This window comes from Aricia agestis, chromosome 15 (assembly GCF_905147365.1).
Source record: "Aricia agestis chromosome 15, ilAriAges1.1, whole genome shotgun sequence".
Classification (NCBI taxonomy): Eukaryota; Metazoa; Arthropoda; class Insecta; order Lepidoptera; family Lycaenidae; genus Aricia; species Aricia agestis.
The window spans coordinates 245,666-270,339 of record NC_056420.1 but is presented as its reverse complement, the minus strand read 5'-3'; the positions used below and the strand labels follow the sequence as shown (position 1 = coordinate 270,339).

The 24,674-nt window shown below is 39.2% G+C and overlaps 1 protein-coding gene across 1 annotated transcript; it reads right to left on the bottom strand.

Annotated features, from left to right (window-relative positions):
- Positions 1-44: 44 nt before the first annotated feature.
- LOC121734138 (hemicentin-2-like) lies at positions 45-23,397 on the bottom strand. The gene is made up of 7 exons (XM_042124563.1): positions 23,164-23,397; positions 14,557-14,687; positions 6,110-6,231; positions 2,898-3,144; positions 2,486-2,661; positions 1,907-2,084; positions 45-688 (listed from the first exon to the last, which is right to left on the bottom strand). Exons 2-7 carry the CDS (start codon positions 14,603-14,605, stop codon positions 561-563), a joined length of 900 nt encoding a protein of 299 aa, XP_041980497.1. The 5' UTR covers positions 14,606-14,687; positions 23,164-23,397; the 3' UTR covers positions 45-560.
- Between the last annotated feature and the right edge of the window lie 1,277 nt (positions 23,398-24,674).

Below are 24,674 nucleotides of genomic sequence, written 5' to 3'. Positions count from 1 at the left end.
TTTTTGTAAGTACTACACCACACAACAGCTGGCAGCGAGCAGGCGGCAGTGTCACGCGGAAACTCGGTAATAATAACACCAGGCGCAATTTCAGTGTTTATTTACAATATAAATAACTATTTACAGTATTTACAGTGACGCGAATCACGTAACAAGCAACGCTGCCGATGAAGACAGCACTTTTGTCGGATGCTGCGATCTGCTGAATACAGAATTGCTGCGATTGTGGAAGCCTCAATAGCACTTTGGCGATTTGCGGGCGATGCGATTTCGCAGTGGTCACTAGATTTAATCTAGTGACCACTGCGAAACGCATCTAATATCTAGTAATCTAGTAGATTACTAGATATTAGATGCGCAACCGCTCCGCCCGCATGCCGCCAGTGTGATAAGGCCTTGGGAAATATGGTGTAACTAGCAGCAATGTGACCGATCGCAACGCTGCTAGAAAAGACGGCAGGACGATCGTTGAACCGTCACTAGCAACTGATGTCAAAGAAAAATTGCAGCGCTGCGAGCGCAGGCAGCATCGAGCGTCGCGTCGCAGACAGAGGTTATCGTCACGTTAGAAACACCGCTGCTAGCGCTGTCAGTGCGGACAGCAGCGCTGCCGGCGGCATGCTGCGTGCTGCTGCGCCCGTCCGCGCTGCTGCCTGGTCGCGCTGCATCGACTCTAGTAGCTCCTCGTCTGAAAAACAAATATTTTGTTAAGTAAATCTTTTCTTATTTATTTGACTGCATGCTTACAAATAATAAAGATGACGCCCGCAACACCGTTACGCCACAACTCGTATATCGCGCAGGAACCGTACATTTTTCCAGGACCAAAGGTTGAGTCTATGTCCTTTCCCAGGACTCAAAGTATCTCCATGCCAAATAATTCAGCAAAGTCGATTTAGCGGTTTGGGCGTAAAGAGGTAACAGACAGATAGACACACTTTCGCATTTATAATATTAGTATGGATTTTTACTATATGTAATTATATGTAAATTCTTTTGTCCGATGGGCGAAGGTAAACGACAAAATATATTTTGCCTATGGATAACCTTAAGAAGTCGCACGTCAGGTCAGTTTTTACCTTCTATGCTTTACAAGCTACATTAATTATATCCACTTAAGTACGTAGCTAAATACTTCCATTTCCTAGGAGTGTCAACATCATGACCCATTTACGTTTCCGCTTTCTCTGCTTCGTTATTTATAGTTCACCGAAAACGGCGCAACCATTAGTAGGATGTGTTATGAGCTAAAAGTAATCTACGAGGTACAATAGCAACGCCAGATTACGCTGTGATCTGTTACGATTAAAGTTACTGAACGGATTGCGGTGTTCGGTACGCACGCGCAGGTAGATTCTGATGTGATGATTGTACGGTTATAATACTTTAGCGTTGCGTTTCCACCGGCTTATCTACGCTGCGTTGAGAGGAATGTAATTTTGGAAATCGATAGAAGCTTTGCAATTCTACTGGATGTATAAAAAACTTTCCTCGAATCAGCACAACGAAGCCAGTCAGTGATGAGCAAAACAAGGCCAAGAAGACCAAGACAGTGTAATTGGTCTCGGTATTTTTAGTCTTGGTCTTGGTCTTGGTCAAATCTGCCCGTTCGCGGTTTTCATCTTGGTTTACTAGTTTTAGGATAGTCTTGATGTCGATCTTGCTTTTTTTTGCAAGACCAAGACTAAGGCTGCAAGACCAATTTTGCTTATCAGCACCGGTTGGAATCTGACCGCACGCAGCAGCAACAGCAGACAACTTGATGCAGCGACAATTCTGGTTTATATGAAGCTGTATTGAGAACTACATTCTTCATAGAAACCAGTAATGTAGTTGTTGCTTATGCTTCATTTCGTCCGCTTCCAACCGGTACCTTAAGGAAACTTTATCAGTATCGGAGTATTACCAATATCGGAGTACTCCGGCTGCATAGGCGTCACTCTGACGTCGCGGCTGGCGGTGACGTCGGCGACGCGGCAGGTGTAGCGACCGGCGTCGCCGCTGCTTACCCGTGCCAGCGTCAGCCGCGACACCGTCCGCCCCGGCCAACGCTCCGTGTCCAGGGAGACGCCGCCGCGGGAACCCTGGATAGAAAAAACACAAGAATAAATAACTGCAGTCCGGATCAACTTTAAATGGGAGGTCCAAAGTACTACGAAATGGTTCCTGTAATACTACACACAGACGCTGCCTGGCAGTTCTATGGCATAGGAACCATACTCCGTGTGTCTTGATGCATTAGAGGAGCTGCCACGGATTTAAGAACACAACGCTGCGACAGGCTTTGTGTCACAGCTCTGCGAGCCAAAGATGCAGAAAATATACGTCATTACACTCGTTTACTCACTCATCACTCCCTATAATACCATGTCAGACAATGTCCAGACTCAAGAGATCGTAGAAGCGAACGTGGCACGCTATACGTCACTGCTTGCGACATCTACTCGCATTGTTTGGATTATCATCCTTCTTTAATTGTTATCACCTGTGGATCCAGCACCTCTCCGTCCCGGTCCCAGCTGACCCGCAGCGCCGGCAGCGCGTCGACAGCAGCGGCGGCGCCGTCGTACCGCGCCTCGCACGTCAGCCGCACCGCGCCGCCTTCCACCGCTGCGGCCGTCGCCCCCAACATGCGGACGGATACCGTCGGTAACGCGTCCTCTGAAATGTTAGATTAAGTTTAAACTTATATAATAAAGTTTTAATAAACTTAAAGATTGCCTGATAACTATTTTTCAGGAAGATACATCCCTTTGACTTATTAAGTTCAGAAACAGCGTCTTATCGAAAGCACAGCACTGATTAATAAAATATTCCGCTGCCGCTTGGGGATTGATGGGTATTAACCCATTCATTCATTAATTTTTGCAACAAAGCTCACATTTAAATCAGTATACCTATAACAGTGAGGTTGAAGAAGGCGCTGAGTTTGGGTTCGGTGTTGACCTGACACTCGTAGCGGCCGGCGTCGCTCAGCCGCACTTTGTCGATCCTCAGCAAGTGCACCACCCCGCCCCACTCTTCAGGGTCCAGTCCATCATCAGTCTCCCAGGGCGCCTCGGTCACGGTGACCCGCGCGTCGGCGGTGAACACCGCGCCCGCGTGCGTCAAGATCTGCAGATCGCGGGACCGGACCCACGACACCTGGACAAAAAGAGGGTCGAAAATGATTTGCAGCTAGACCAAATTAAATGTTTCCAGTTGCACTAGACATCATAATGATAGGATCATTCTAGTTTTTTTAGTTTTTTAAAAGATGAATTACAACGCGCCTATGTGGAATTCATCCTAAAAACTACAATATAGTAATCTATGTTATCATGTAGAAAATAATAAGGAATTTATTTTTCTTTAAACTCGAATATGTTTTACTTGTAATTTACACTTTGCATATCTACAGTGACGTCACAAGGCCAGCGATAGTTCAGAGACCCCCGGAAGCCATCTCGGCCTGTTGTAGCGATGACGACAGGGAGTGGAACTCCGTCCCCACGCACTCGGCACACCTACAGTCCTACACAGTACTCGTAGCTCAACTATTCGCGATGTCTATTTCGATCACTTATTTGCTATAACGTGAGAATATTCGAAGAGTGGAGATTAGAAAATGTCGGTATTTCTGGAATGGTTTTGCTAAATCGTACTAGATTCCAGATTATCTCATATATAAGGGTTTCTACTTTCTCCACATTAGATAGGCTACTGAAAAGCTGCATATATATTGCATTTTTAAATCTAACTTCCTGGTTGTGAGGGTAACAAGTTTCGTTGACTAAAAGCTATTCTCTGAAACTATTGAATTACCTGAACATATCGGATTTACTTTCGAATACCACGAAATCCTTATTTAGTTGCAGTAGCCAGCATAAACCCCAGTGGAGAGGATTTGTGATTTGTTGATATAATTTATACCCTGGCGCCGCCGCTCACTTAGCCTATGTACCCTCAGAGTGATACATACGCTGAGCTTTATAATTTCGTCGAGTTATGTGAATTGTGAGAATATGTCAAGTCCTGCCGACAGATCACAACAAATATTGCTTGAAATAAATAGACCAAAATACATAGTAGGCCCACCATCTGCTTATGACTCAATTTTTTTGATAGTACAACAGCTATCATGGCTTATGTTTATATATTTCGACGTATTCCATCAGCGTTCACTGAATGTAAACTACGAGCATCTGTAGGGAGAGAACCCGACGACTGACGACTAAATCAAGTGTGTTTACATGTTTGGAGCTCTTAAAACGTAAATATTATAACTAAACTATCAAATAAATATAGGGCTGTGTACTCAAAGCATTTTGTTAATTTTATTGTAGTCACTAGTGATAGAGTAGCTAGTGACGACCGGGTCTCGGAACACGTTGAAATTTTAGCACATCGACATCGACCGAACTCTATCTGTCACTTTCATTAATTGCGCTAACGCACAGCCACAGGTGCGCAATATTTTAGGCGCAAGTAAGACAGGTAGAGATTGGGAAATGTACTCAATTCTACGTGACCACTGACCCGTAACCGAACTTTAGTACTGCCAAATATTTAGATCGACGTGGATCAAGCACGTTGGACAACTAAACCATAGCCAAATAAAAATGTTCGTAATTCCTCGTATCGATCCATAATGAGCCAACGTAGAGGCTGCATAACAGCATTATAAATCGTCTACTAACTAAAAAACGCGTGTTAGTATTTAGCGTGGGCACGGCACAAGCAGTTGGAGAGATTGTCAAAATATTTTCAACAACTGCGATGCGTGTTTATGTGACGTGGTGCGGTATTTGGCACTGAGCGAGCGCTAACTAGGAGATCCCCCCACAAATAGCTCCGGTAGTAGTTTGAACTATTTCAGTGCCCGCCCGGTGTACAGGCTGTTTCTGTGTTCTGTATAGAGAGTGTTCTTTATCTTACTAAGATCGTCAAAACCTACAGCTGCTATTGGCTGCTAAGATACAGTTATTGCGTCGTGGCTCCTGTCCACGTAAGGCCATTCGAGGTTAATACCTCTATGTAATGTATCGATCAAAGAAAATACATTCTATTTGAGCACAGCTTCAGCTTTTATTGGCACAAGTGTACAGTACGTAGACTATTCTAGTCCATATCCAGGGTTTTGCTCACTTGATACATAGCCGTCTTTTGTAGACAGATAGTAGATTGCAATAAAGAATATTATATTTTGTTTACGTTTTATGTGTTTTGTGTTAAGACAACCTATTGCTATAGGTTAAGTCGTGTCCAAGCGAGAGTCTTAGCTGGTGTTTCGCGTTTTGGGTGAGTGGAGTAGTATGAGTAGAGTCGGGTCGCTATTTGCGTCGCGGGCACACCCCGAGCTGCGCGCGCGCACGTGCGCCGGACGTCCGCCGCTATCGCTTCCTCCCGCCCGCCGGTGAATCAGCGACATATTATTACTTTTTTCAGAATCTTATCGGAAATGTTTAGTGCATTACTGAAGGACCGCGTCCGATTTGATTAACGAGTTAATAAGATCGGGCCAAATATATCATACTACCGCCGCGCGCCGTAACAATGCTTTGACGCCTCTATCTTAAAATTATCGTGGCGCGTTGCTCGCAGACTACAATGCTTACGGAAGAAGCATCTGAAATTCTGAAGCCATCTGCCTAGCCTAAAGTTACGTATGTTGAGGTTTTCAGTATGATTTTGGTCTCATTATATTATTGTTATTACGACCCAGGATGCTAGATGTTTATTTACTATGTTTCACTACTTTAATTCTAAACTACGACCATATTGCATACGAGTTTTTTTGGCCCTTCGAAGACTTATTAGTTTACACTTCGGACCTATTAGATTACAGGCAGAACCTGAGGAACAAAGAGCTCAGCATATAGTCCTACAAAAAACTTTGTGCTATCAGAGAAGTTATTTCATATTATGCAGATGGCGGACCTTCGCATGTAGCCACGTTATGACAAACCGATTCGACAGATCACAGCTTGAATTGACATAATCCGACCAATTGGCCGGCAACGCACCTGCAGCTCATCTGATGTTGTTGCCTTCCATCAGGCAGAAAACTGACGTAGGTCTGTCAACTGCCTACTCGATGGTACCATCAAAAAGGAGCCTGCACACTCACCACTCTGTCGCCGAGCCGCAGTATTCGGCAGTTGAGGACGACGGGGTCGCCGACGCGCGCCATCACCGCGCCCGGCTGGCGCGCGAACGCCGTACCCTCGCTGTCGATGCTGGCACGGCCACCTGACAACAAGTAGAGATTCATTATGTTTCATGAAATCCACTTCCGAGGTTTTTTTGACAGAATTCATAAAATGTATGTTATGTATAATAGCTGACGTTTAAAGCACTCAAATAACCTCTAATACCAAAGGGAATAGATAAACAGACAAAAACCCTCAGAAACGGGGGTCAGTGACTTATTTATTTATATTTTTTGCACGTAAATGTACAAATGCCAGGTGGAATTCTCTATCAGTCAACCTCGAGGTGATCCTGAGACAGTATAGAGCACCTTACTGTATGGTGTCGTAGGTTGTAACGCTTAGGACTAACATTAGCAATTTAAATTTTGGGAGCCGTTGCGACTTGAGAAGTAAATAAATACTCGACTTTTCATCACACAAGTGACGGCACGTTAGGACAATTGGCAAAGCTGTAGACCACTGACAGAGGGCGCCACCCGCGGTGCTATAGGGGTGGTAATTGTTACTTCCTGTGCATTGTAATTGGTACCCCCGCCGCGCCCGCGCCCGCGCCCGCGCCCGCGCCTGCGTCTGTTCGACGCCTAATTACATTATAATGCGGGCACGTGTTTGTTGAATGGAATTTTAACGAAAATCTTTTTATATTATAATTATAAGTCCCCATAATATTTTAGTATGCTAATCACATGTGTGTAGTTTAAAAAAGTAGAGTTTTGGGACACATTACTATAAAATTAATGTAGAGATGACAACATAGTTTTAATTGGCATATTATATTTTTATGACTAACGTACAGTAAATAATTTCATTAGAAACATATTTTTTTCAGAGTGAGTTATTCGTGTGAATGAACTAAACATAGCAACATCTAGGAAAAAGATTTTATTGAATAATTTGGCCGGCAGCGGAAGCTGGAGGCCACCTACAACTGTTATTTATATTCAGTTAGCTAAACAAATATTATATGTGTGACACATAGGCCCAATCTACCCACACAAACACTTTACGATCTCCTCCGAAATTCCCCCAATAAAATAACATATAGTAAATAATCAAAATCTCAAAATAAAATGATTTTATTTTCGCACATGTCACGTAAACTAGTACGAGTAGAGCTCGCTTGTGAAAGAGACATTCTAATTTCTAACGTCTTCGATACTAATATTATAACGAGTTTGTTTGTTTGTAACATTTTGGGATAAATAGAGTATCTCTATTTATCCCAAAATGACAGATTCGACCATAAGGAAGGACACAAACTACTTTCGAACGCGTACAATTTTAGCAATATTCTATTTCTACTATCAGCTAGACGTAGTATGATAAAAAAAATAGTAAGTGATGAAACCACGTACTAAACTATAACCCCTTAGCGACCATGACCTCTCGAGGCCAGAAATCGCAACTCTTAATTAGGGTTCCGTAGCCAAATGGCAAAAACGGAACCCTTATAGATTCGTCATGTCTGTCCGTCTGTCTGTCCGTCCGTATGTCACAGCCAGTTTTCTCCGAAACTATAAAAGCTATACTATTGAAATTTGGTAAGTAGATGTAGTCTGTGAACACTGTGATCTGTGAACACAAAAATGGAAAAATTATTGAAAATTTTAGGTACAAACCCCATAGGTACAACTGAAACAAAAAAAATATTTTTTCATCCAACCTATGCGTGTGGGGTATCTATGGATAGGTCGTCAAAAATCATATTGAGGTTTCTAATATCATTTTTTTTTTCTAATCTGAATAGTTTGCGAGAGAGACTCTTCCAAAGTGGTAAAATGTGTCCCCCCCCCCCCCCTAACTTCTAAAGTATTTTATAAATAACCTTAAATTAACTTTCATAAAATTAACTGAAACATAAAAATAAATCAAAAATTTTGGTTTTTATTTTTACAGTATCTCGGTTTTCAAGACTAATGGCCTGTTTCACCACTTCCTGATAAGTGCCAGATAGGATATTCACCACTTAACTTGACAGATAGAGTATGGAGAATCTGTCAAAAAAGTTGTGGATAGCCTATCCGGCACTTTATCAGAAGATGGTGAAACAAGCCCTAAATATTTTTATAGCGATGTCCATTCTCTACCAAATGTTTATCAAATCTAGATCGCCATTCCAACGTCTAAGTCTGCATTAGGATGTTTCCCGTAATACGCACTCATTTGACGCCGTGTTGATGTTCGCTCACTCACCGCGACGTCCCGCTTTGATCACTCCACAGCAGTCCACGCACTCACTAACAGTCACTACGTCACACCGACTGCACATCAATAAACAATGATATCATCCCGATACCCGCCAAACTGGTGATGCCGAGTAGAGGGTTTCCCTGAAATTCAGGCAAAAATAATAAGCTGAATTTCAGGAAGAATACTCTTTCGTTAATAGTAGCTTTGTGCTTATTCAAAAACTGAAGGAAAATTATTTGAGGTTTTTTTTTTTTTGTAGATATTAGATTAAAAGGTAAGATAAGATCAGTAGCTATACTGATCTTCTCCGTCAATTTTCATCTACTTTATATTATGCCGTAGTTTCGAGGTCATCTAGTTAGCATCATTAACATCTGTATTTTTTTTTATGTAGAGTCTTTTGAACTTTTTCCACAGATATTTTTAAAGTGCTGCAACACTGTTGCCGGCTGTATACGCAGCAAACATTTGGGGCAAATAAACGTAAGTTCTGAGATGATATCAATTTGGATTGCTTCGTGTCAGAAAGTTTGACTAGCTGGTGATGATGATGAGTGACACAGTTCTTGACATATTTACCTTCGTCACTATTTTTATCTGGCGCCCGGTACCGGCCCATTGCGTGTTCGGACATCAGTCTCTATTGCTTTGGATGCTACACTAACGGAGAACCACACTTTGGGATGAATGGGCCGGCTCGACCAGATCAGCACCAAAGCTTCACAGAAAACCGAATGTTGTGTTTCGCCGAATGATTGAAGTAAGCGAAGGCGTAACTCTGGAGGGTCTTTAAGGACAAACTTGTATCTCCTCTGAAGTTGTGAGTGTCGAGGGCGCAATAGGCAACTAAAATCCATCGTCACGTATTTGCCCCGTGTCCACTAGCCAGCGGTTGCCCAACGCACATCAAAGGGCACTGGCGATGTTTACGTCCCCTCACTAGTGAGCTAGCTAGTGATGCGCCCCCGCTTCACCTAACTACTTTGATGTAGAGGTAAATAGCGTATTTCAATGTTCCCCTCAAATGCTGTCAAAGAAGTGCTTTAAAGTGACAGAAACGTAAACAAAAAAATTATCAGAATCACCGCGGCTTTCTCAGTCTGGACTCTCGACGTTGTTGGCCCAAGATACGTGTAGAGATATTCGTATATTATCATCTTGGATAAAATTGCTGCAGATAGATAGCTGCTTATAATGATGACAATCATGGTTATCCATCACGGTATCACGGTACCGTTGACACACCTGACAGTAAACCCTTTGCTAATCTACACTACACTTCATATGGCTAACTTTGTAGTATATCCTCTACTCTCTTACTCTATTGGTAATTGGTATATCAAAACGACGAAAGAAGTTTTTAACTTTTGTTATTTTAACATAACGACAAACTGCATTAAATCGCTCTCCTATATAAACCTTAATTGCCAAAGTGGCTTTAAAGTTTCACAACAAATTTACGACTAATAAAACACAGTTTTATCATCGTTTAAAAATAAATCGACTTGAACTGGATGTTTTAAAATATCGCCACAACGACATAAGAAATAGACTTCTACTGTTCCCTGAAACTCACGTTTCATAAATCTCGTGCTTATTAGGTTTTAACATTTCAAAAAATTTAAATAATTCATATTTTTTGAAAAGTTAATGTAACATTATTGTAACATGTAAGTAAGTAAGTTTTGACTTCAGAAGTTAGAGACTCCCAAGTCCTGACTCCTGTCACAGATTTAGGAAAGTAGTTCGTAACTTGCAAGTAGGTCTCGTACTAGCATAGTACAAAGATACTTATGCTATCAAAATTAATATAGCTTGGTCTGTTAAAGAAAAGGGTTAGTAGAAATAATACTCAGAGTATACAATGTAGTAACGTCAACACACAGTCACACACTAACAATAGTCAATAGTGATGTCCGTCTGTCCGTTCGCACTTCGCATTACCGCGATCAAAGACCGAGCCCCGATTCTCCAGAAATAGGGAGTCGCATCTGGGTGTTTTCGATTAAAACCTACTTCATCGAATGATCAATAAAATTAAAAATAAAACGTCGGCGCGTGCCAAATACAAGTTGAATGGAATTTGTACAACACGCGTACAGGTTTAACGGCGTAGTGGACCTGTTGTGCTAATTGCTGAATATAGTCGCGATGTTTCAAATTAAATGTAAATTTAAAATAAATAGGGCATGATTTAAGTAACCTTGCAATATCGCCATTCGCGTAGCAACATCGAGCAGAACAACAGGAACGAGGAAAGTGGAAACCAAAAAGGAATAAAATATGTACTTAGCAATCAAAAATTGAATTGTATTTAAACCCAATTATGCAAATAATAATGGCCTATGTCACTCGGGGCATCATTACTAATCTATAATATGTATACATCTGCAGTCATTAAAATCAGTCAATTAGTTTAGATGATACAAAGCTAACGAATATTCGTGCATATTATGGCTCCCCCGTAGCTTTTTAAAAACTAAATAAAAAGTACCGCGTCCCTGATTTTCGACTAAGATTTGTCTTCTCTCATCCGTTATCGGGCACTGTGACTCAGCTAATTAATCCAGCCCCCGTTAAAATTCCGCCATTAATTACCGCGATACAAACATTTTTAACGTGATTCATCCCGAGTGTTCCTGAGGCCACACACGGCACGACGGATATAGATATACATGGCGTTAAACGATCAAACCACTTAATGGCTAGAGACTAACGACAATACATGGACCACGTCACAGAGAAATAGAGGTGACATTTCTTTTGAAGAAAATTGGTGGAGGACATTTGGAGATGTTAAATTTTTCAAATCGAACCCTTGAGAGAAGCAACTTCAAGCAAACAAACTCTTTAGCTTTATAGCAAAGATTCTAAAAACAAACTGATGTCGTAGATGAGTAGAAGATATCCCTGTTAGCTTCAGGCTGTAGAAAAGTCTTTTAAAGTATATAAATGATGATCGGGTGAACATAATTGCAAGGAAAGAATAATTCAGACGGAACTCTTAAAATACTCGTTCTCCAATTCTAACCACGTTCCGCCTAGTTTCTATTTTCTAAAAATTTTTGACAGAGGTTTATCATTTCAAATGCTACAGTATCGAGGATGACCTCAGCCGAAATATTGGGAGATAAATAACACTCTAAATGTTCGGCCTTCGGATGTTCAAAGAGGAGGCGCTCGGAGCTGTAACTCACGAGGGGCGGAGTACGAATTGACTGTCAAGTCACTGCCGAAAGCAGATGTGACATGACAACTGTCGTGACGTCATCGTTGGGTGATGATCAGCAGACAAATCGGGTTTTGAACTTTGAACAGACGCTAAAAGTAATATTTTCTAAGGGGCAGCAACGCGCTTGCTAAACTTCTAATGCTTCGAACATCTGTAGACAACAGAGTTCGCGTTTCTATGAGGCGATCTAAGTGCTCGTTTACCCCTCGTTATATTAAAATAACTCGGATCTCCAAATCCAGAGATAACTTTGAAACACTAAAAATAAAAATTATTTTCAGATTCCGGGTCAAAAATCAGTGGCGTATCCACGCGTTAACGACAGACGTGTGACATGGAAAGGCGCTTCGTCGTGAAAACAAAATAGATTTAAATTAGTTGGCAATTTCGAAGCTAATTGTTTAAAACCTCATTTTTACAAGTCATTATTGTTAACAAGTACGTTATTTTCGGGACGTTGCACGTGCTCCACCTCGGGCGGAAGAATTTGTAATTATCGTAAAGTATTGACAAGTAACTAATTGGGAGATGTTAGCAATTACGTGCGGTGACGGATCGCGGCGGGCCACGATTTATACCGCCGGCCGAGCTAACTGACGAATTATGGTAACGACTTGTTAGTTACAACTTACAGCTTCTCCTAGGTGATAGATGTCCCAAGTCAGTCTCGCTATCTAGTCAGCTTGCACACGAAGTTCTTTATTATGTTCCATTAAGAGATATTTATTGGAAAAATATTTTTAGATGTTAAAACTGTAAAACTGTAAGAGCGTTGAGCAGTGACTGGATCTTCATTTTACGCGACACCAGGAATGCGGCAGTAACCATGGTGTTGCTATAAAACATTGCATAAATAGTAGTAAATGTTGTAATAGAAAACTATTTTCTACTGCATTTGTTTGTTTTGCGTAACAAAATTGATCAGATGCGCCGCCATTAAAATAAGTAGGCGATGAAAATAAGTAAATGGTTTTATGGCCAGAATTGAGGTGCTTTTGGCCGTAAATATGGCTATAAATCTGCTACCGGTGAATGTTGCGCCCGCGCATGACGTGTTTTAGCTAAACACCATGAGGTGTATGGAAAATCATAATGGATTTAAAAGATGGTTAGTTAAATACTTACTACATAGTTAGTAAGAGTCAGTATTTAACTAATCAATATTTTAAATCCATTGATAATACATTAAATAAAATTAAATTGGTATAATAAATTAAAAAAATTAAAGAATAGAAAAAATGGTTAGTTAACCATTTTTTCTATTCTCATGTAAGAGTGCCTAGTGATTAATAGGAATTTTAAATTATAAACGTTGTTTTTTAACGTTTTTGCAAATTTCACTTCATAAATAAGAAGAACATAACGTTCATTCGCTAATCGCATAAAGGAAGCTAGAATATAAGTTTGCATCACATTCATGAAAACAATCTAATTTTAACCCTAAACTTTAGCATTACTGTCATAAAAAGTTATAATGATACAATTTATTCGGTCGCATGTGGCCCAACCCTATTGTCTCCAAACTCCATTGTGCCTATTTATTTATGTAAAATGTAAACAAGTGGAGCTTCCCACGGCGTGCCCCGGGGAGCTGCCCCGTGCCGGTGTAATCTCCGCTAAGTGTTGGGGGCAACCCGTGCCCCTTTGCCCCGCGCCCCCGTGGTCAAGCCGGCCCTGACTAAACAAACGCTCGTTACCGAATATAATGAACGATGGTCCACATTCGGTCCACACCAAAATTACGGTCAATAAATTAAAATTTTAATGCATTTTTTAATCGATTTTTTATGCGCTACTAAGTTTGACCGAGTTTTTTTTTATATTTTGTATATAAAGTTACTATAGCTTTATCTTGTCGCAGATGTGTTTTGATGGGCACAATCTCGCGCACATGTGGACTATTTATACGATGTTGTGAATGTCAGGGGAATGTCCGTCGCATGTTGCGGACTGAAACTCATGGTGAAAATATGTGCTCAGAGTCCGGTACCTGTAAACTAGAAAAGCTTTGCGTTTTTCATATAATATCATTGTAGAAAATTATGTGTTCCGGTAGATTATAATAATAATGTATATTTTTTTAACCCCCGAAAAAAAAGAGGGGTGTTATAAGTTTGACGTGTCTGTCTGTCTGTCTGTTTGTCTGTCTGTTTTGTCTGTCTGTGTGTGTATCTGTCCGTGGCATCGTAGTATTAAAACTGATGAACCGATTTTGATCTAGTTTTTTTTTTGTTTGAAAGCTGACATGATCGAGAGTGTTCTTAGCTATAATTCATCATCATCAACCTGCTCAGTGCTGGACAAACAGGGTTTATCTGGGTCCTGGGTGTCTCCCAGGACTTGAAGTATGGCTATTGGCTATGCCAAATTTCATTTAAATCGGTACAGGGGTTTCGGAGTGAATTGGGTAACAGACAGTCAGACACACGGAAAGACACACTTTCGCATATATTACATATTTTGTAGGTCTTAGAGTTCACTTCATAAAATATTTTTTTCGAGTATAATCAAGACTTAACTTAGTCAGGGGCGGAGCTAAGTGTTAAGTTGACACAAGGGCAATAGTGACAGGTGTCGACTGTCGGGTGACGCGCAGGGCGCCGGGCGTCATGACACCGGGTGATGACCCGCGGTTCTTCCAACAACAGCTTTTATGGCGATTCCGAGGAGGACAGCTGTTTCGTGGCCGTTACGGTCACAAGTTACAAACGCCTAAATATAGCACGCCACGCTGTCATGGTATGCTGTATTTAGGTGTCGGTAACTTGTTGGAAACACCATCATCATTCGTGGTTCCCATTCCAGATTTTGGGTCTAGTATTTTGAAAAAAATATATTATTATGCTGTAAATATAACGAACTTTTTATGATTTTTGCTTCTCGCTTTCCATCAGGCTATCCCTTTCATGAATTACTTTTATTAATACTTGAATAACTTACCGACAAGCGCTGGCAGAACGCAGAACATCAGCAGAGTACACACAGACATGGTCACAAGTTCACAGCACAGCACAGTACAGAACACTATTCGCTTCCACTCAGTACACAATTCTCTGTCCTTTCAGTCATATCTGTAAAGAAAGAAAATATTTATAGAGCTTTATAGTATAATTCATTTTTTGGCCTACAATCTACATCCACGTCGGAATTTCATAAAAATAGCCGGACTAAACTATCAAACAAATATTATTGTAAATTTGGCGATAGTCGCCGGTACCTCTCTCTTCGAGGTCGGTCACTGATCTGAACTATTTGCCAACTGGATCTCGTGGTTGGCAGTACTGACTGGTGAAAACAGAAGAAGCTCTCTACACTTTCTGTCATTAGCGATGTTTAGAGTACAAGCCTACCGATTAATAGACGCAAAAATAAATTACAAAGGCGATCCCGATGACTTATGGTACGCATCGACTGAACAATCATTTGGAAGATCAAACGTATATAAAGTATAAACACCGCCTGCTTCCATGCAAATAGACTTAACGTATCCATCCCCAAACGGCAGCCGGCTGCCGCATAACAATTGAAAATCTATTTTGTCTGCGATACCCACGATGGAGGTGTTAAACATTTACGTACGTAATTTAGAGTGAAGAACGGTCATTTGGTTGAATGGACGTACCATCGTCCATCAATGCGTACCCTTAAGTCACCGCCTTCCACCACCAACTATCTTATCTAAGTATCTTTTACATTTTGAAGAGAGTCTTCTCCCCATTGAATCCCCACCTATAATACAACTAGGGCTTCTTTTTCGCCGTTTCTGTACACTGCAGTATTTAAAACTTGCAGGAAAGTCCTCCGTTTATCTGTACCGCAGCAATAAAAGGTCCCTCCCACGGGTTATGTCGCACATGTGACAGATTTAACGTCATTAACGCACATTAAGCTTTAATGAGCCCGTGCCTGCGGGCCTGCTGCGTTGTTACGCAACCTTCGGGGGATTGCCAGTCATGGCCTCATGGGACATGAAGCCAGGAGACAAATGACATTGTCAAATATCAGGATCTTATGAGTATAATGCCCGGCTTTTGAGTTTTTGTCAGGAGTTTATTTGTTCACTAGCGCTTTTCATTGGCTAACGTCAAAACATTAACCAATCAACAAAATATGTTAACTAGCTAACATAAGGTTCCGGGGGAGACTCCGGAATGAAGCGCGCGTCACGTCGCCGATAACTCGTGATAAAGTGTAGTTATTAAGTGTATATAATTTATATGTTAGTCATTAAGGTATATATTGTATGGGCCTATGTAGCCTGCTATAAATAAATAAATAAAAAATAAAAATTAACTAGTAGGTAAGTACCCTTGTCAAAAAACCCAGTAAACCGGACATGTTTGTATTATTTACCGAAAAGCTGTTAGTGCTACTTCACAACAATAAATTATTTAACCCTCAAGTGACCGTACTTTTAGCAGAATATAATAACAACCCCTTGTGTCTTTTCTCTAAGAAATATCAAGCATTTTCGGTTCATCGTTGAATCAGAATGCCAGCTTAGCCCTACCCAATATTAAGGAGATTGCTTAACAAGATTAGCGTCTGTAATTCGCAGTGTTATGTGTTGGGCAAGGACGGAGGAGCGGGTTCTATTCCTGGCAGCTATGCAGCCGGCATCGCCAGGACTCGCATCTGTTCGACCCGCGCCGCTCGACAGGCATTCGGCGATCGCTGGTGCCGATATAGAAACTTGTGCAAGAATTCGATCCTTACCGATAAATTTCTTGGTTATGAAAGAACGATACTGGATCTTCAACGGAAGAAAGAAGTTTAGCCTGAACGTCTTCATAGACTTTAGAAAAGTTTACAAACTCTTCGATACTTTTTGGAAATTAGTATAATAATATCTATGGACGCTTCAGATCACGTCAGTCTGGCCCCGTGCTAAGTACCTGGAGGACTTGTGTTACGGGTACCAGACAACGGAAATATGTTTAATGCTTTTATACTATACATATATTTAAGATTTTTATTATATAAAACTCATATTTAATACACATCCATGACCCAGGAACTTTGATAACTTTTTGTTCCGTCGGTCGGGGCGGCATTCGAACCCGCGACCCCCGGCTTGAGCTACCAACAGCCCACCAACTGAGCCACAGTGGTTGTCTTATTCGATTGATCATCCATAGTAATATATATATATATATATATATATATATATATATATATATATATATATATATATATATATGTATATATATATATATATATATATATATATATATATATATATATATATATATATATATATAAGCCCCTGTAATAACAACGTCACATATCAACAAACATCTGTTTTCTGACGTATACAATAGTTCCGCATATGCAGCAGAATAAAGATAAAACAAACATAAAGTTTGGTATCACGAGGATGCACTTATGCTAATGCACTTGTGTATTTTTCTATCTTTATGATGTCATATGTTGAGAAATACGGCGGTACGACACAATTCCCAAGAGAGTCGAGAATACTTCACTAGGCACTGGTTTGTAACTAGGAACCTTTACATCTTAGTTCAAATAGATGGTTAGGCCGTAGCGGGACTAAATAATATACAAAAACTAGATGATACTTGCAACTCCGTTGCGTTTTCGGTATAAAAAATCCTATGTCCTTTCCCGGGACTCAAATATCTCCATAACAAATTTAGCGTGAAGTGGTAACAGTCAGACAGACACACTTTCGTATTAATTATAATATTAGTATGTATAATACGGTTTGTCACGTCGAAGCTGCATAAATGGTCTACGTGACAAGTCAGGTCTAGCAGCCCTAAGCTTGGTGCTATTTCCCGATGTCCACAAATAGCTCTCCCGCGCCGGGAATACCGCGCAAAGGTTACGCACTTACACACTCACACTGCCGACTGTCACTCAGATCTTCAATCATACAAATTAATCCAAATTCTAGAAGCACCACCCAGAGTGAGAAGAGATTAATAATATTAAATTTATTTATTTAGGGTCCGCGGACATCCGCGACCAAATGATAAAATCTTCTACCCTATTACTAAAACATCGCTGTCCGTCTATCCGTCCGTCCGTCACTTTAATATCTCAAGAACCGCGGTAACTAAATAGGTGAAATTTTTAAATTTGTACTGTTCGTGTCTCTCTTATTTCAAAAGATTTCCAAGAAAAGCGATCAGTTCACCTGCGATAACAGTTCATGTTAGTGTTGATCTTCCGCTGCGTGCGAAGTGCGACTTCGGAAACTTCCGTTGTAGCGAATTCACGGTAGGCAGTAAACCGTTTCATACAATGACGCGCTTCGAGGATTTTACAATCATAGCACTTATATTGTTACAGTTTGTACGTGGAAGACGATGGAAGTTTAGAACGATCAACCTATAAACTAGTTTAATGGTTAGTGGTTAATAGCCATGTAATGTTGAACTTGTTTTTAATGTACTTTATGACATTTTATTTATTTAACTAGCTAAGAGCTTTGTGAGGGCTCGCGTCATCACACCTTGACTGACTGATGATAACACATCTAAATATAAATAAAAATTACTATGTTAAAGCACAAATCAATAGGCGCGATAGTTTTTTCGTAAAGTGTGTCTCAAAAGTGACGTTGTGGGATATACTAGGGCTTGTATCGCTCCCCCTGATTAGAAAGTTCTCTAGCATAAATTCTCGCGAAAAGTTGATAAATTGTGACTTGTTATAACATTGTAATTACAATTACTAATTACTAACTTTATATTTTGATTGATTACATATTGCGTTTACTATAATTGATGCCGCGCTGTGGTTGGTCTTTCACTAGCGTTCTTGACTGGTAAGACTAACTTTTAGCCATCAAAAGCAAATAGATAAAATTATGTCAAAATAAAAAACCGGGTATAAATAACAGAGACGGGAAAGTAAATGAAGTATGATATATGTGCGGAGACTTGTATCAGTTGACGCGGTGTTCAACATCTAAAGTCGAAGTGGAGCGAGCGAGCAAGTTAGTACTGACACCAACAAGCAACAAACTAGTTACAACTTAATGAGATCTCAATAACATGAGAAAGATATTTTATATGATACTCGTATCCCGATGCAATTTCAGTACTTATGACATTTTCCATTGGAAAATTTGCCACTAAAAACGTGTAATAAAGTACGTCATACCACCTACTCTTGCTATACGAAAGTGAATGAAATTTGGTATACTTGGAAACCGGGGGGTCGGCCAAGTGCGAGTTGGCCTCGCGCACAAAGGGTTCCGTATCACTGTAGAGAAAAATAAGAAAAACATGTGTTTTTGTACGGGAGCCTGACTGACGGATGAATTATTAAAGTATAAATAAAACTGAGTATTTTTGAACATTTCAGGTGGCTACCTGTTGTCATCATTGATACAGAGAAAAAATGTTTAAAAAATCACGTTTGTTGTATGGGAGCCCTTCTTAAATATTTAATTTAAGTATTTTGTTTTTTTGTTGTTATAGCGGCAACAGAAATACATATTATGTGCAAATTTCAACTCTCTAGCTATTACTGCTCTTGCGTTACAGCCTGGAGACAGACGGACAGACGGACAGACATCGATGTCTCAGTAATATAGGCTCCCGTTTTTACCCTTTGGGTACGGAACCCTAAGAATAATAAATTGTCATACTATACTATTCAAGAGCGAGATACTCGTGTTTAAGGCGGGAACCAAGAGTTACTCTATGCCGTGCGTAACACTGAACAACGAGCCGCTCAAGAGTCGAGCTCGTAGATTTGCTAAATGCACTGCAGAGGTGAAGATTACTTTGTTTCGTGCCTACTGTCAGCCTTTCTATACGTGCAGTCTATGGGTCAAACATACGCTAGCGGCTTATAGTGCCCTGCAGGTCCAATACAATAATGGGTTCCGGGCACTGATGGGGCTGCAGCGATTCTGTAGCGCGTCAGGGATGTTCGCAGACGCCGAAGTGGACGGCTTTGCAGCAGTAATGCGAAAAAGATCTGCATCCCTGATGAGAAGAGTACGCGGCAGCTCCAACAGTTACCTGCAACTCATTGCGAGTCGAATGGACACTGAGTGTCCATATATACATATATACATATATATACATACATATATACATATATATATATATATATATATATATATATATATATATATATATATATATATATATATATATATATATATATATATATATATATATATATATATATATATATATATATATATATATATATATATATATATATATATATATATATATATATATATATATATATATATATATATATATATATATATATACATATATATATATATATATATATATCTTAATATATATATTTCTTGTGTGCGTGTGTATGTGACTCAAAATTGGTCCAGTCGTTTAGGAGGAGTTCAGTCACATACACACGCACACAAGAAATATATATATTAAGATATATATATATATATATATATATATGTATATATATATATATATATATATATATATATATATATATATATATACATATATATATATATATATATATATCTTAATATATATATTTCTTGTGTGCGTGTGTATGTGACTGAACTCCTCCTAAACGACTGGACCAATTTTGATGAAATTTTTTGTGTGTGTTCGTGGAGATTCGAGAATGGTTTAGATTTACAGTTTGGTCTACTGGAAAATGTTTTTTCAATTAATTTCTTATTTATAAGGAGTTGTTGATTTTGGAATGTTTTACATTAGATCCGGCGGACGGCGCTATCATCGCATTCAATATTATTCTATTTCAATTTTAGTTTGTCCTGACAGATGGTGCTACGATTAATTTGAAAAAAATTTTGTTATTCAATTCATGTGCTGATTAAAATATTAAATAAATAACGCATAGGCTACAATTTTAACCGACTTTCAAAATGGGGGAGGTGTTATGTTCGTTTTCTTATATTCAACGATTACTCCGCCGTTTGTTAACCGATTTTCAAAATTTTTCTTTTGGTATATAGGGTATCATCCCAATTTGGTATTATATTCAGAAAAGTGGTGATCTGATGAAGGATCCATAAGTAATCGAGGGAACTCCTCAAAACTTATAGGGAAACATATGGTGACTTCGGTTTCGTGAGAAGTATTCTAAGCATATGCTACCAACAAGTAAGATTTTGCACCGAGATATACCTGGTATACCGTGGTTCGGAAGGTGCTGAGAGAATTCCTGATTCTTTATAGATACAAGTTTGGGAGTTTCGGCGTTGTTTTAAGAACAGAAAGCATATGCTACTATGCAAATTACATTCTTCATCATCATCATCATCATCATCACTACCATATTATACCATTTCATAGTCTTTTAGATCGAGACTCGAGTTTGTCAAGCGATAATTAAAAAAAATCTATATCTACCTAATATTATAAACCTGAAGAGTATGTTTGCTTGAACGCGTCAATCTCAGAAACTACAGGTCCGATTTAAAAACTTATCTCAGTGTTAGATAGATCATTTATCGAGTAAGACTCATCATTTATCGAGAAGGTTATATTATATTATTACTCTAAGACTAATACGACAGAAGAAACTCAGGAAAATGTGGGAAAAACGGGGGAAATATTTTTTATGGGAAAATGTACCTACGGATTCTGTAAAATTTCTAATTTACGCGGGCGAAGCCACGCGGGACATCTAGTATATATATATATATATATATATATATATGTCGTAGGATGATTTGATAAATCCGTGTTTTCGCGAAATCCCTAGAATTTTCGCGAAAATTCGATTTATCAAATCATCCTACGATGTCGTAGGATGATTTGATAAATCGAATTTTCGCGAAAATTCTAGGGATTTCGCGAAAACACGTATTTATCAAATCATCCTACGACATATATATACCTCAAAAGTCGAAAGTAGTAATATACGTTTAGTTTAAACACACCTAGAGACTTATCACGTGACACGTGAGTTTCGACACCGGTCGGAGCCGGCCTGATCCGCTCGTATCCGGTTATAAATAGCCGCTGCGTTCGGGATCGTAATGATCCTGTCAACTGTCACCACTCAGCGCCACGTCAGGTATGATATATCGTGTGGGTTTCATTTATTTCGCGTGTTATGTAAGCTGACATCGCGGCGCCCACTTCCTTAAATACGCAGTACGCTCCTGGCACGACGCGCTTAGCCAACATACACCAACGTTGTCACTTGGCAGTCATCTTATAGCTTTGTCCACACTGTGACTTTTTCTGTTCGTCAAGGGCATGCGTTATAGCGCAGTCAACAGCGAACGTCAGGCATGCCCGCGACGCATGCCCTCTGACCGTATCCAAAACTTCAAAAATGACAATATTGGCGTTGCGTTCCTTGACGCATTCAATTATTGAATGCGCCAATATGAAAGTACACATTGTGGACATAGCTAATTATCGGCACCTTAGATTTTTGTGTGTAAATATTAGAAATGCCAATAATAGGACTGTAGTATGAATAATAAGTTTACCACAGATTTTTAGAAATAGTTACTACAAATAGCAAGCTTTTACAAAGGTAAGTAGAAAAATATGAAATGCATATTATGTTGTAGGAAGCTCTTACGAAACAAGATTTCTTAAGTGAATCTCTTGTGAGTTGACCTAAACATTTTAAAAGGGTTTCTGTGTTAGAAGTGAGTGTTAGAGGGGTTGTTATTTGTAAGCACAGTCTAGTAGATCTAAAGATGAACATAGGCAACACAACCTACATGCTTTAATCCCTATACAGTCATAGCAATTAGCAAAATTTGACTTGACTCAAGATACTGTCACTGATCATTCCATCATAATTCATCGTGATTCGTAGTACCCAAAATTTCAAATGATTGTAAATGCGACTATACGTGTATTAGGTTCGCATGTTCTGTACTTTGGTAGCACCACACTATATCTTAGGTATTATAATAATTTTACATCGCTTTTGACTGAAAATAATCGTTTTATGTTTTATACGTGGGAGAGTCATGCTTTGGCACGAATGGGCCGGCTCGACCGGAGAAATACCACGTTCTCACAGAAAACCGGCGTGAAACACCGCTTGCGCTGTGTTTCGCCGAATGAGTGAGTTTACCTTTTCTACCCTCCCGGGCTATTCCTTTCCTTTCCCTTCCCATCCCTTCCCTCCCCTATAACCCTATTCCTTCTTAAAAGGCCGGCAACGCACCTGCAGCTCTTCTGATGCTGCGAGTGTCCATGGGCGACGGAAGTTGCTTTCCATCAGGTGACCCGTTTGCTCGTTTTCCCCCTTATTTCATAAAAAAATGTGTTTTTGTCTAAATAATTCTCTGATATAAATAATATGTCATTCTAAGGTATATGGCCCTTAGACGGTAAAAGCTCTCACTAGCCGAAACACAATAATAAAATAATTCAAAAACATTGCCAAACAAAAAGAATTAACCATAAAACAAAAACCAAAAATAGCGTTTGTTACTGAAAGTATGGTGAGCTTTTTGTTCGTTGAAGTCTTTTTTTCCTACGGTGAAAAAGTTTAGTATGAAAATGTTTTAGTTTAGTATTATTATATATATATACGTAACATTCCCTTAGTGAATCATATTATACTTACTTGAATATAATATTTAATGATATTTTATTCCCTTTCAGTCCAATATTCAGTGAGCATCACATGCACAATCACTAGCACAGTGCGAGGTGCGCGGACGCAGATATCGAAACGCGCGTCGCACCGCGCACGTCCACTCTGTAAAATAGCGCGCAGCGGACTGTTCCAAATTTGTTTTCGAAATTTTCAATTTTCACTACGGAGCGCGGCAAGTGGAAACGGAGGTTGAATCTGTGGTGCCAAGTGCCAACCCTGCAACATTAAAAATTAATTGAAAAAAATTAAAACAGTAGATAATAATAATTCCTAATCGTTATTATTATAAAGATAGAGAAGCACGTCTAGTTATTTAATTAAAATTTAAAAAATATTTTTTTCAGAAATCAACCAAATCATTGTCTATTTTAATCCATATTAATAATATTAATAATGCGAAATATTAAAAATGTGAATGTGAAAAAATGTTAAATCTGTCTGCCCGTCTGTCCGATTTTGATGAAATTTGAAAAAAATAAAGAAAGAAAACACTGAAATGAAAGTAAGTAATGAAAGAAAATAAATTAATTTTATATTAATAAATAATAACGTTTGTTAACAAAAAGGGCATAGGACATATTTTATCCCGGAAAAATATACGATTCCGCGTTAAATGAATTTTGGCACAACGGAGTTGCGGGCGATTCGGAATACTACAATATTATGGAGGCACTTCACTTGGCTATTTGTATTTGCGTATTTGATGTATTCGCCAAACACAAACGGCGGCCTGCCGTGAATGGGCCCTTAAGCTGCGCGTCCACTGGATCGGAATCGGAGCGTACGGAGCGTCGTCATTTACGAAATGCCGATGGGCTGCGTCCACTGCATTCGGATTCCGCATCGGCAATTTAGTTATTCTTAGTCCGTCATAGTCTGTTAACGTGCATTTTCATTATGGAGAATAGTGACGAGGATATTGTTGTAATTAGCTGTATCTTATCAGAAGAGGAAAAGAGAAACAAGAGGAAACGAAATTCATTATTTGCCCAATTTCATCCCAAATATTGTCTCTCCTCAGTTGGTTATCATAATGTTGATGTTTTAGATTGTAAAGTTCTTCATATTTTTCACTAAAGTAATTAAAATATCTTCATTCACCGTGAATAAGTATTTAATATTGGGAACAAATATAATGACCACCAAAAAATGCACTGATACCCTAAACTTGTTTACCAAAAAAAGATAATTAATACCAAAAAAATAAAGTCTAAAATTGTAATACCTACTACCAGCTATTTTAGTCATGACAACATTTCAAATTGTAATCGCATACCAATTAATATAGTAAATGATCACCAAATAAAGTAAATGGTCACCAAATATAGTAAATGACCACTAAAAATAGTAAATGATCACCAAATATAGTAAATGATCACTAAATGTTGTTTTTTGTTTTTTGGCCAATAAATATTTGTATTTGTATTTGTATTTGTAAATATAGTAAATGATCACCAAATATAGTAAATGATCACCAA